This window comes from Pipra filicauda, unplaced genomic scaffold (assembly GCF_003945595.2).
Source record: "Pipra filicauda isolate LSUMZ 115617 unplaced genomic scaffold, ASM394559v2 scaffold508_size1329835_pilon, whole genome shotgun sequence".
NCBI lineage: Eukaryota > Metazoa > Chordata > Aves > Passeriformes > Pipridae > Pipra > Pipra filicauda.
In genome coordinates, this window is record NW_024104652.1 from 762,272 (window position 1) to 776,322 (window position 14,051).

The following is a 14,051-nucleotide window of genomic DNA, read 5'->3' on the forward strand; positions in this document are numbered from 1 at the left end:
GGAAGCTGTATTCCTCCCTACTTGGAGACTGTTTCCATCCTTACCTGGAGGCAGTTTTCCTCCCAACCCCGGAGAATGCCACTGTCACTGTTTCCTCCACCCACTGACCACCCAACTCCAGCCAAACTTCCCCTCATTTCCCTCCCAACAGCATCATATCCAAATCTCACACCTTATCTGCCCCCTACTTCCCATTTTAAGACTGGTCTATAAAAGGAGTCGATAAATTAAATCAGGAAAAAAAAGTGCCTCTCTGCCAGTGAGATCCTTCTCTGTGACAGATTTCCTAGAGGAGCCTGGCACTTCCAGAGGCAGCAATAACTCCTTATGCTCTGTGGCTCAACTTTGCTGCCCCACCAGAGCAGCCTGGAAGGTTCCCAACAAAACACTTATTTCTGGGGGAAGACACTCGTTCCTCAACCTCAAACTGTGAGGAAGAAGAAAAAAGGTATTTCCAAGTGTGACCTCGGGATAATTGTGGTGTGATCCACGGACCTGCAGTTCCACGGATCTGGGACCCCAAACTCTTCCCAGAGTCATTGGTTTAGACAGGGAAGGAATTCCTGGCTGGGAGGGTGGTGAGGCCCTGGCACAGGTTGCCCAGAGAAGCTGTGGCTGCCCCTGGATCCCTGGAAGTGTCCAAGGCCAGGCTGGATGGGGCTTGGAGCAACCTGGGCTAATGGAAGGTGTCCCTGCCCATGGCAGGGGGTGGCACTGGATGGTCTTTAAGGCCCCTTCCAACCCAAAATCAGTCTGGGATTCCATGATTCTATGACAATTCTGGGGAACAAACTGAGTTTGTCCACACATTTATTCAGAATGTCAGGAATTCCCATCCCACGTGCCATGACAGGCCCAGATCAGCCTCAAGACCAGTTCTGGCTAGTGAGGAAAAGCTGTGAGGTGTGAGAAGCACAGATAAGATAATTTAGGAAGACAAGTTTGGTCATGTGTCCCCCTCCTAAATAAAGTAATTCCTGTTATATAGAGCAATATCCTGCCTAATTCAGGGGAGAATTAGCAAATACCAGTGAAACTTTTCTCTGAGTCAGGAGAAACACATGGATTTTACAGCAATTAAAAAAAAAAACCACCACACTATTTTAATCATAATAGAAAAAGGCACATTTATAAAGTCATCAAAATGAATTAGACCCATTTGGAAAATAAATTAATACATTTTCACGCTTCATGGGCAACAAGATTCATGTCTGCAACCCCATTATTATAATCTCTGAAGTCATTTTTTTTAAACGACAGTTTATAACCTTTATCTCTAAAAATATTTATATTTCACAGAATGCTACATCAAGATTCATAATTTAAGTTTCAATTAAACTTTACCCCAAAATAACCATCACCTGAGAGGAAAGAAACACAGGGAAATGTGCTGACTTAAGATTCCCCCTGGTCTCTGTCTGCTTTACATTTTAATGTTCCTTATTCTGTTAATACATGTCAGGGCCACACCTCGTGTGGGAGGAAGTTGGTTTTGCAACCCTTTTGTAGGATTTACTGTTGAGAGGCAACACTTCTGGCAGGGAGGGAAGAGAGGATTGTTGGTGAGGAGTTTTACACATCCCTGTGGCACTGGAGCATCTGGAATAACTGAATCTCTGTCTCCTGGTATTTGGGGCTCGGAAGAGCGAGCAAAGCTTTGCTTTGAGGGGGTTTGAATTTCCAGGAGTCACTTTTCTGGTAAAGCAGGTGTCACCAGGAGAAAAAATTAAGAAAAAAAAAAGGCAGGTTAATCCCTTTTTTCCCCTCAGAAGTGTTGTCTCAGCTCTGCACAGTAAAACATCAGCCACACACCTGCCCTCCTGTGCTAACCCACACTTCATGCTCAGAGGAGTTCAGAAAATCAGTTTTTCGTGAAAAATGTGTGTCAACTTGCCTGGTACAAACTGCCCACAATGATCTGTGTAAGCCAACATCCTGTGAACTTCTGCTTTACAAGTATCAGCAAGCACTTTGTCCCTGAGGCCATAAAATTCTGGTTTATAGCAACTCTGCAGAGCACACCGAGATAACTCAGCTCAGGACCAAGATTATTTGACATCTCTCTCTCCCCAGACTCTTCCAGGTGTATCTCTGATAAAAGCTGAGTATCAACAGAGTTCAGAAGAGTCACCAGCACTGTCTGAGCTCCCCCTGTGCCAGCCCTGTGGGAAATGGGAAGCCTCCCTGACTCATCCCTGTTTGGGCTCCCAGGGAAACAACATGACTCAATTCAGGCAGGTTTCTGGAGCTTCCCTCCCTTCACATTTGATTTTGCAAAGACCATTTCCTCTGGATTGCTCAACAGCCTGCACTAAGACCAGCTCCTGTTGCATTACCAGTATTCAAAGATAAAAAAAAAACAAAACCCACTGAAGTAGTTTCTGATCAGTGGATTCCCAGCTGTAAATTAAATGAAAAATGACTGTTTATGTCCATATTTCCATTTTCAGCTCTATAACAAATAGAGGCAGTGATCAGACAGCGTATCTGAATTGCACATCTAAATGGACTTGGGTTTGGTAATCCTTGCTAAGCTTATTTTTCTGTGAAATACTCTACATTCACGTCAAAGGCTCTGAACATTGTTTTCAATCTCTGATAAAACCCTTAATTCCATATCAGTAGGACCCTTAAGCAGGGCTTATCCTTCTATTCCATTACTCTCATGTAATCTAGAGGGCTGTAGGCTCCAATTTAAACGGAATCAGAGAGAAATCACCCCGAGAACCACCCCGTGCCTGTGCTTTTTCAGACCCACCAGTTCTCAGAGGAGGCAACGTTCCAACCAGAGGCACGGGAATAGTATGGATAATCCCACCACAGAGGCTCTTCCTGCTCCACCTGTGGTTGGAGACCCTCACGTTGTGCTGGTTCCTCAGGTGGACAAACCCCCCTTGCAGGTGGCTGGACCTCACCAGGCACCACAGCTCCTTAATCCAAGAAGTCGTGGGCAAAGGAGAACATTCCAAACGCTGGCCTGGAAAGCACCACGCTGCCTGTTTGATCCGTGCCCTTGAGAAGTTCATTCAGTCCCACATTCCAGAGGGGGAATCCACAGCTTCCAACCCCTCACAACTCAAAGCGTCTCTTGGCTTCGTCCGCGATCATGCCGGCGATGGCGAGGGAGGAGGTGGCAGCGGGAGAAGGGGCGTTCCTGACGTGGAGGACCCTGCTCCCAAGGTCTCCAGTGCCTCCATCGAACACAAAGTCATCCACCAGATTCCCATCGCTGTCCAGCGCCTGAGCTCTCACTCCGGAGGGGCCCCTGCAAAACCAAGGAGGAGCTCAGGAGACATTTTCCTGCTGCTGGTGGAGTCGGGAGATCAATTCCCTTGGGAAGGGGAACAGTGAGGAAGGCAGAGTGTGGAGTCAAAGCCTTTTAGGGGGAGCTTGAACACTCGTAAGGCAGAGCAGGGGATGTCTCACAGTCATGGAATCGTTGAGGTTGGAAAAGCCCTCCCAGACCATCCAGTCCAACCGGTGGCCGATCCCCACCAGCCCAGAGCACTGAGTGCCACGTCCAGTCATTCCTTGGACACCTCCAGGGATGGGGACTCCAAACCTCCCTGGGCAGCCCCTTCCAATGCCTGACCACCCTTTCCAGCAAGAAATCACTGCCACAGAACAAGGGCAGGCAGCCAAGCAGAGGATCTTCTCTGTCCTTCCTGGTTGAGAAGTTACTCTCCCACACTGCCACAAACATGCCCTGTCTTTCCAAGAAGGAGACCCTTTGTTTTGAAACACCAAACCTCGTCAGACATGAATTTCATGCCCCTGATGTGCTGCCAGACCTGGGTAACTCCTTCTCACCATGGCTGGCCTTTTCTTATTCTGTATTTTCTCCCTGCAAACGTTTGGACAGTTAAACCCTCCTCCATGTACTCAAATGCCTCCTCTTTCCTCACGAGCCTCTTCAGTCCCTTTGGCATTTCTGAACTCCTCTAAATTAGTTTCTCTCTCCACACAGCAAGAAACCAAATACAATTTTATTGAGATGATTAAACTAAGTCACTATTCACTCAGTAGCAACTCACAGTCCGGTTTCCCCTCTGAATTTCATGTTTTGCTTCCTTTGTGAACTCACATTATGTTCAGGCTACTGAATGTGTCACTAGGATTAAGAGGCCTTTTCTTTGTAGGGAATATGTCACAGGAGTTCATTTCAGGCTCTGGAGAGTGTAGAAAGTCACATAACTATTCATCAAACCTGCCTGTACACAAGCAAATACCATAGAGAAGATTTTCCTGTACAAAGTGTCCCAGAATGGTTTGGGTTGAAAGGGACATTAAAGAACAGCTCATTCCACCCCCTGCCTTGGGCAGGGACACCTTCCACCAGCCCAGGTTGCTCCAAGCCCCATCCAACCTGGCCTTGGACACTTCCAGGGATCCAGGGGCAGCCACAGCTTCCCTGGGCATCCTGTGCCAGGACCTTCCCACCCTCAAAGCCAAGAATTTCTTCTCAGTATCCCATCTCACCCTGCCCCCTGGCAGTGGGAAGCCATTCCCCCTTGTTCTGTCCCTCCAGGCCCTTGGAAATAGTCTCTCTCCATTTTTTCTGTCAGCTCCTTCAGGTCCTGGAAGGCCACAATTAGGTCACCCCGAAGCTTCTCTTCTCCAGGCTGAACAATCCCAACAGTCCCAGCCTTTCTCACAGCAGAGCTGCTCCATCCCTCTGATCATCTTGGTGCCTCCTCTGGACTCACTCCAACAGCTCCATGTCCTTCCTGTGCTGGGACCCCAGAGCTGGAGGCAGCTCTGAGCTTCGGTAACATATTTTGGTGCAGGAAGAGAGAGAGCCCATGCCATGTTTGCCCCTGTTAAAACAAGATTTTCAACAAAGCCCCCGGGTGTTCCTGACAGGAAAAGCTTCCTTTACCTGAGCACGTCACTGGTGGTGACCTCAGGGATGAACCTCTGGAGCTGCTTCACCTGAGCGCTGAGGGAACAGGCTCTGTACATCTCCCCCACGCCGTAGGACACGTTCCTGAGCACCAGCTTCCACAGCCCACTGCAGGCAGGAAAAAAAAAAAAATCACTGCAGCAAAACCAAATCTCCCACCAGAATGCAGCCAGGTCCAACTAAAGCTGTCAAAGAAGGCAGCAAATGCAACTGCACGGTGGGAATTCCCATTCCCAGCATCGGGGATCCCATATGCTTTCTATTTGAGGAACATATGTTTGCCCTTCCCTGCTTCAGTAAATCTTTTTTTACAGGCATGGAGCATTGCATTTACATTCTCTGGGAATTAACTCTGAACTCCAGTCCTGGAAATGTTCACAGCCAGGTTGGATGGAGCTTGGAGCAACCTGAGATAGTGGAAAGTGTCCCTGCCCATGGCAGGGGGTGGAATGAGATGAGCTTTAAGGTCCCTTCCAAACCATTCTGTGATTCCATGATTCCTTCCTACATCCAGCATTTTTCTCTGGTCCAGTCAAATGCCAAGGGAAGACAGACATGACACTTGGGACTTTTTCCCCACAATCACTCTGAAAAGTTCATCACACTCCTAAACCCCTCAGCTTTCAGTCACTGAATCTTGCTGTGCCTTTGCAAACCTTGTTTGCTCGCTCTGCTTTCCTCAAGTCTTCCCCTATAAAAATCCATAGGCAATGATGAAGGTGCTTTCAACTATTTACTCAATAAACTGAATTAAACTGAGCTGTTTGACAGAAAGCTCTTTTCCAGTGCCCTGACCTGCTTTTCAGCCTTTCCTTGGATCCTCCATAATATTTTCATATTGTTTTTCAAGTCTAGTTTCCAAAATTGAGCACTTGGTAATAAGCATTCCTACAGATCACAGAATCCCAGAATGGTTTGGGTTGGAAGGGACATTAAAGAACAGCTCATTCCACCCCCTGCCACGGGCAGGGACACCTTCCACTAGCCCAGGTTGCTCCAAGCCCCATCCAACCTGGCTTTGGACATTCCAGGGATCCAGGGGCAGCCACAGCTTCTCTGGACAACCTGTGCCAGGGCCTCATCACCATCACAGCCAAGAATTCCTTCCCAATATCCCATCTAACCCTGCCCTCTGGCAGTGGGAAGCCATTCCCCCTTGTCCTGTCCCTCCAGGCCCTTGTCCCAGGTCCCTCTCCAGCTCTCTTGGAGCCCTTTTAAGCACTGGAAGGGGCTCTAAAGTCTCCTTGGATCCTTCTTTTCTCCAGGCTGGACACCCCCAGCTCTCCCAGCCTGTCTCTCTCCCAAGAATCCTCTGCAGGTATTTTAATTACACTGTCTGGGTTGATTAAAGTATTACAGTGCACTGGACCAAAACCATTCCTGGAACAGCTCCACCAGCACCTTCTGATGAGCAGCCACATTCCCAGACTGGCTGAGACATGTCCTGCTGGTTTATGAAAATTCAAATATAAATCACACAAAGCCAAATGCCTTGGAGAATTCCACCTTTCCCGGCACAACTGTCTTTAAACACACCAAAAACTCGGGGAAAGCAGGATTTTTAGCGAGAAGTGGATATTTAAAAAAAGACCACCCAGCAGACCTAAAGGACAAAGCTTTACCTGTAGGTCACAGCATCCAAAAAGTCTCCAGTGCTGAAGTCAAACAGGTTGTAGCCCTCTCTCTTAAAGGCCAACACTGCATTAGGCCCAAGCCAAACACTGCCGTCCATCCTGGGCGTGAAATGGAATCCCAGGAAGGGGAACCGAGGGTTGGGAACCTGCAGTGGGATCACAGGAGTTATTGCAGCTGCTACAAACAGTAAATTGGGCCCTTTTATTTCCAACCACTACAACCAAATCCCAGTCACTGAACCATAAAATTGTCTCCTGCGCTTGTTCTTCTGCTTGTTAATTGTGCAGTTATAGCCTGTAATTAATTAAAACACCGAAGATGATTCAGTAAGGTAAGGCTGAATCTTAGAGGGAAAACAAACAGGGGGAAAACAAAAGTCCACACATGATTTCTCAGGATATAAATCAACCCACAACAAAACCAAAGACACACTAATGCTATTCACCAGCAGCAATTACACTGCAATAAAAGGGACTACACAATATTAGGAAAACCTCACAGGCCTGTACGGCTCAAAACAACCTGCACTCAGCAGGTCTGATTAATATTAACACTAAATATAATAATAATAACAACAATAATAATAATTGGAAAACCTCACAGGCCTGTACAGCTCAAAACAACCTGCACTCAGCAGGTCTGATTAATATTAACACTAAATATAATAACAACAACAACAATAATAATAATAATACATCTGCAGCAACAACAACAACAACAACAATAATAATAATAATACATCTGCAGTTTCCTTTTTTGTTCCAGTTCCTCCCTCCCATCCCAAGACAGGATCCTGGATGATTCCCAGGTGAAAAGAGGTCAGACAAACACCCAACACCCAGAGTTCCACAATTTTCATAAAGATCCAGGCAAATTCAAGCTCATATTCAGAAAGGCAGCATTTCAATGTACTGCAGAAAATGCTGCTCCAGGAATTCCCTCTTCTTGCTTTATAACTATACTTTCTCTCTGGGATTGCTTCTCTTCATCCCATTATTTGCCTATTTTAGATGGTAGAAGGGTTGTCCTTTTCCTCCCATGTCTATTTTTTTGTGACACAATGCAAAGCTAATTAAAAAATGAGGCTGAGAGGCAAATATTTAAGTCTGGTATTAGTTAATAATCGGGTATTTAACTGGTATTAGAACTGATATATAACTGGCATTGATAAAATAATAATTAATAAATAATTAATAAAGTAATAATTGGATATTAGCACACAAGATTAAACCCTATGTTTCACCCCAGAATGATTTAGTCTGGAAAAGACCTCCAGTGTCCCCTGTGAGCTTCCTGAGGGTACAGTCAATCCTCTCATTCAGACTACCAATAAATACATGATACAGGACTGTTTTAATTAGTTAAATAATAAAAAAAAATTATATAATAAATAATTAATTACTATTGTCTCTCATTGAGACTTCTGAATCCTCCCTACAGATTTATTTTAGAACACAAAGAAATAAGCCAGAGTTTTTCTGGACACGTGGCTTTCATTATGCTTATTTTTCCCCCCTATTAAACAAATAAACAAACAAACAAAAACCCACAAACAAAACAAACCAACTGACAATAACTCCCCACGTGGCACTTCTATATTTTCCTTAAAAATTAAACAAAAAAAATGCTGTTCTGTCAAAAAACACCCCAACCTCCATCCATGTGTTGAGCATCCCTAACAGAAATAACCCTGGAATTTTGCCTTGTTTCTGCAGTTTTATCAGTTCTTGGAGCCCACAATCCAGGGGACACATACCGGGTAAATATTCCCTTTCACCAAATAGCACTTTTCTGGTTTCAGCACCAAATAATCCCCCCGGAATGGGACGATCCTGGGCTCGGGGCTGCAGCCACTGATCTCGGAGAGGCGGTCGGAGTAAAGCCCTGCACAGGTCAGAAGGTGCCCACAGGAGATTTCCTCACCCTTTGGAAAAGAACAGACCCCAAACACACAAAAATTCAGTATATCTACTTAAAAGCAGCTCAGGAAAAACCACAGCCAGGTATGTTTGGTTAAATAAGGCTGTTCATTGATTTCACCCCACAGGGCGGGAGCAGTAATGATGTTTTTTTAATATCCAAAAATTCACAGCACACAGATATGGAAGGCTGCTAAATATTTAAACACCTTATAATCTAACTAAAGAAAATCAAATCACAAACTATTACCTCTTTATTTAGCTCACGGTATTTGTTTTTAAATTCTGTGGGGTTTTTTTTTCTTTCAACTAAAAATATTTGCATCAAAAAATACCAGTATTTGGTGAAGGGATCTTAACAGATTTTGGAAACTACTTTATAATGAAACAGCAAAAACAGAAGGAAAAAAACAGCAGAACTAAATATATAAAACACTGGAAGGGTTTTGAGGTTAGTTTTGGTCCAGATATTCTTCCTTGAGGGTGACAAGGTCACAACCACATTTCCTGGGCAGCTCTGACTTGCAGGAACACCACCTGCATAGGCAGGTGTTTTACATCTGCTTCTGGCTTTCTTATAATAAAATGACAATAAAATGATGCTAAATCCCTCCTTATCACTTTACAGATGCCAAAGTCTAAAAGCAAACAGGAAAAGAGGTGTTTGTCACCAAATGGACAAGTCATAAAAGGAATCCTTGGAAAGACAAGAGTGAGATTGTGCAAATAAAGCAGATAAGGGACAGTAGAACACAAGTGAGGCAGCAGAAAAGTTACACTTAATTATTTTACATTATTATTATCATCATAAAATTTGAGCATGCTCATTGTTAAGAACTGATTGCAGCTGTTTCATTAAATCAGGCTTAGATGATTAATCCACCAGGACTCAAGAAAAAAAAAAGTCTTAAGAAAAGGAGAAGCAGCTTCCTGTATGGAATTTAAACTTCTGCTTCGTTCTTACCTTTTTGTTCCTAACAATGACTGGGTACTTCAGTCCTGTAACAGAATTGGACAAGAGAAGGAATTAATGGGAAAAGCAACAGAGAACTGACAGAACATGCAGCTTGTCACCAGGAGGGATTTCTCCTTTGGAATATCTTCAAGTTATGGAACAACTATAGTTGTCAAACTGTATTTATGAATAGGGTTTTTTTTTATTCTTCCACATGTGTGCCAGGACAGATCCAACCTGCCTTTCAGGATAAGGAAAACTCACTATCACAAGAACACACATGCAAGATTCAGCGAAATCTGATTTTAATGGGAGAGAACAACCTTATTCCTCAGTTTTACTACTGTTTTCTTCCGTCAGCTTGAAATGTTTCAGCTGAAGGGTGACCTGCTTGCAAATAAACCCCAAAGTGAGTTTGCTGAATACTCTCACTAACATAATTTTGCCTTTTTTCTCATCCCTAGGAGACAGAAAGGTTCAAAAATTCATTTCAGTTAAAACAAACTGAATTTTTGAACAAAATCTTTGGCAGGACTCTAGTAAATGGAGGGCAAAAAAAAAATCCCTGCCTTACCATCTTCACTTCCTGGAGAACTTTCTTTAGCCATCTCCATGTTTGTGACTTCAAAATCCATCAAGATTGTCCCACCTGCTTCCTGGAAATCTTCAGCATAGGACTGGGCCACTTGTTTGTAATTCACAATGCCAGTGTATGGAGAATCAAGGGCCATCAGACCCTGGAATGGCATGAAAGACAAAGAAGAAGAGTGAAGGCTGGAATATTCCATCTGGAATGATGTGCATTGCCATGAGAAGGGAGTGCTGGTGTCTCCCCACTTGCTCAGCTGGATCTTGATCATACAAAAAATGTTTTGAGGAGCGGAGACAAAATGTTTACAAGACAAAAAAAAAAAAAGGATAAAAAAAGGTTCTTTTCCAGAAAATTTTTGTCTGCTCCTACGACCACTCATAACACCAACAGCAAGATGCCAGGTGAAACAGGGAATTTATATCCAGGTTTTCCTTTCAATCAAAGACAGACTCATCGACAACAAATCTGTATTCCATCAACTCCACACGTTTCTCCTGCTGTGAAAACAAACAGGCTGAGAAGTGCTACATAACAACCACTCCTGTAGGAAGCAACTGGACTGAAACTCAGACACAGGAAGGAATTTTCAGGCTCTTCTGAACTTGTCACTCATGGAAATTACCTCAAGGCCAGGAGCACATTTATGTTAAACTATGAAATGCTGTCACCTGAGAAACTGAGCTGATGAGAAGTACGACAATTCCTTACCCTGCAGAAGGGCTCCTTGGCTTGGATTTCCTTTGCCCCGATGAGTTTCAGCCCTGGGACGTTGTTCTGCAGCCCCCTCTCATACAGAGCTTTGAGCCTCGGAATTTCATCCTGTTCCACGGCTACAATCAGCTTTGGGAGACACAACGAGGCACAGCAGTGAGCAAAACACACAGAGCCAGGGCAGGTCTGGCATCGAGCCCAAGCAACAGGGAATGAGTGAACAGGGAATTATGTAAATCAAGTGTGGGAGGGGAAATGGTTGGTTGCACTATAATAATATTGCTGACAAAGCACTAATATCTTATGGAGAGTGAAAAAACAAACGTTAAACTGCAGTTTTAAGTTACTGCCAATGGGTAATATTTGCTAAAAGTACCACGAGACTACAAATCTGAATGTGAAAGAAGAGAATATGAACTTAAAGAGCCACTGGGGTGTTTCAAAAATAAATAAAACTGAACTTAAAACCCAAGAGGTACAAATCTCAGTCTCATTAAGAGAATAAAGGTATGTTCTGACATGGTGACTGTACCAGCTCCACTTCATTTACCCACATGGAGTTTGCTCACAACCACCACAAGAGGTGGAATACCTTGAATTACCTGTGCCAGGATTGCACAGACCATAATACTTCCAGGCCTAGCTCAGGTCTGGCCCACAGGCATGAAGCTCTCTAAGCCTGGGGCTGTTTTATGTAAAACTTCCAGTAAAGCCTCGCCATCCTCTTCCCTGGAATGAACACTGCCAGGGAAGTATCATAGACTCATGGAATTGTTTAGGCTGGAAAAGCCCTCTAGGATCACAAGTCCAACCATCACCCAGCACTGCCAAGGCCACCACTGACCCACGTCCCCAAGTGCCACATCCCCATGGCTGTTAAATCCCTCCAGGGATGGGGACTCCACCACTGCCCTGGGCAGCTGTGCCAGGGCTGGACAACCCTTTCCATGAAGAAATTTTTCCCAGTATCTAATCTAAACTTCCTTTGGTGCAACATATGATCAGAAAAAGCCGTCTCAGCCTCACATATAAAACGATGAAATTCAAAGTTATCCCTCAGGGCCAAGACCTCAGGGTTAGGAGAGACAATCCTATGGAAACAGCAGCCTAGTGATGGCTGGAGAGCCCTGAATTGAATTTTAGGAATAATTAGGAAAAGGATATGAGATAACTCTAGTATTTCACTGCAGAACTCCAGAGTCTGACCACGCCTGGAATGCTCTGCACAGCTCTGGTCCTTGCCTTGTACCCAAGACACACTGAACTAGAAATGGTTCAGAGCACAAAGACGGGACGGGGAGAGCCATGAAAAAGCTTCTCCAAGAGGAATGACAGCAGAGCAAGACTCACCAGCTGGGAAAGAGGATTTTGGGGGAAGAGGAGATACTAAATTATGTGCAACTCGGAGAGTGTGAGCCCAGATCAACAGTTCACCACCTCCTCCAGCACAAGGGCCAGGGGCCATTGGGTGAAGGTTGTAGGAGCCAGTTCCAAAGCGATGTAACTCCATCATTGTTGATCTCTGGAAGTGCTCCTCAAAGTGTGCTCTGATGCAAAAGATTTTAATGGAAAGGCACTTGGAAGAGAAATTCACTGAGAGTTACCACAGACAGAAGAGCTCAGGCTCAGAACATAACCTGAGCTGAACACAGTTGGAAGCTTGGAGAATTAATAATTTGCTTGTCATTTCTCCTTCCTTCCTGGGTCTCTGCTTACAGACAACTCCAGAAACAGGATATGGGGTTGGGGAGACCCCAGACTGAATCAGTGCAGCCACCCTTCTGTGGTGGGTGGATGTAACATGGGATGAACACGTGGAGCTGGGGCACATCTGGAGTGGTTTTCGAGTCACTGTGACTTTTCAGAGCCTCATATGCCAGGAAGTTTGGCAAGCACACACTGAAAGTCCATGTGATCCTTGGAGCTACACAGGTGCCCCTCCACGGGAGTTGGATTCCACCATTACCTGGGATCAGAGAACTCCTTGAGCTGGAAGGGATCCACAAGGATCATCCAGTCCAACCCCTGGCCCTGCCCAGGACACCCCAACAATCCCAGAGTCCCTGAGAGCGTTGTCCAAACCCTCCTGGAGCTCTGGCAGCCTTGGGGCCGTGCCCACTGCCCTGGGGAGCCTGGTCAGTGCCCAACCACCCTCTGGGGGAAGAACCTTTCCCTGAGATCCAACCTGACCCTGCCCTGGCACAGCTCCAGCCCTTCCCTGGGTCCTGTCTCTGGAGAGAGAGGGATCAGTGCTGCCCCTCCACTGCCCCCCATGAGGAAGTTGTGATTCCATAATTCTATTCCAGCTCAGCCCACAGATAAGGAGAATTATTATTTAGACCCAGAAAAGCAACTGATTTGAGTTGCTGGAAACAAGAAAACAAAAGGGGATTATTCATCCCGAAGGCAGTAAGTGTTGCAGAAACTCCTATTTTTGGGAAAAGACCACAACCAGGCCTATGCTATACATCACACAGCCTCAGTTTCCAAAGGTAAGGTAAGAACAGACAGGAATTCCTGTACCTTCCCACACTGTTTGTATGGAATTCCCTTCTGGTCACAGTACTGGTAGCAGAGGGCTGCACCCTGCACACACAGCTTGGCCTTCAGGGAGCCAGGGGTGTAGTAAATCCCACTGTGGATCACACCACTGTTATTTCCACTCTGGTGATGAGCTAAAGAGAAAGGGAAATACATTATTAAAATACATTTGTTCACACTTAATCACTTTCAGCTGCCAGAAAAGTGGGTTATTTGAGGTCCTGCCTTAAATCAGCGTTGCAAGAGATGCTCAAATGAGTAACTGCACAGCAAACACAATGAATTCCTCCCTTGGTCTCAAAAGGTTAGAGAAACACTGACACAGCATGACTTGGTTAATGATAATCCATCCCACCTTACCATGTGCTGGATCAAGAGGGATGAAAACCCCCAAAACCCACAAGTTTCTCCTCCAAGAGCAAATAAATAAAATAATTAAGATAAAATATTTTACATGCTAAAATTAATTTAAAGAAATCTAATTTTTACAATTAAATGTATCCATCCCCTGGGGTTCCTTCAGCTCCCTGCAGGACCTGCCCTTGCCCTTCTACAACCTGCACTGCTCCTTACTCTGGTTGTTCACCCTCCTTGTCCTCTCTCCTGACATTCCTGCACTGCTGGAGCCCCAGGAGTCAGACCTGCAGCTCTCAGACAGTGAACATTCAGGATTTTTTAACTTAAAGTTTGACACTAAGTTTAAAGTCTGACTTCAGCTTAAAGTTTGACTTGAAGTCCCAGCAGTGAAGCACAGACTGATGAAAACTCTGCTTTTCCACTGAAGGATGTGCCCTT

At 45.0% G+C, this 14,051-nt stretch overlaps 2 protein-coding genes across 2 annotated transcripts in view; one reads left to right on the forward strand and one right to left on the reverse strand.

The window, feature by feature from the left end:
• Window positions 1–1,077: 1,077 nt before the first annotated feature.
• On the reverse strand, window positions 1,078–13,683 carry L2HGDH (L-2-hydroxyglutarate dehydrogenase). The gene is made up of 8 exons (XM_039386832.1): window positions 13,239–13,683; window positions 10,713–10,844; window positions 9,987–10,149; window positions 9,422–9,456; window positions 8,295–8,462; window positions 6,526–6,683; window positions 4,880–5,011; window positions 1,078–3,265 (listed from the first exon to the last, which is right to left on the reverse strand). The coding sequence occupies exons 1-8, from the start codon at window positions 13,410–13,412 to the stop codon at window positions 3,070–3,072; spliced, it is 1,158 nt and encodes a 385-aa protein (XP_039242766.1). The 5' UTR covers window positions 13,413–13,683; the 3' UTR covers window positions 1,078–3,069.
• Window positions 13,535–14,051, forward strand: part of DMAC2L (distal membrane arm assembly component 2 like) — a 5,683-nt gene continuing 5,166 nt past the window's right edge. The window contains exon 1 of the mRNA XM_039386834.1: window positions 13,535–13,560. Coding sequence (XP_039242768.1) covers window positions 13,535–13,560 — 26 coding nt within the window. The remainder of the gene's footprint in view (window positions 13,561–14,051) is intronic.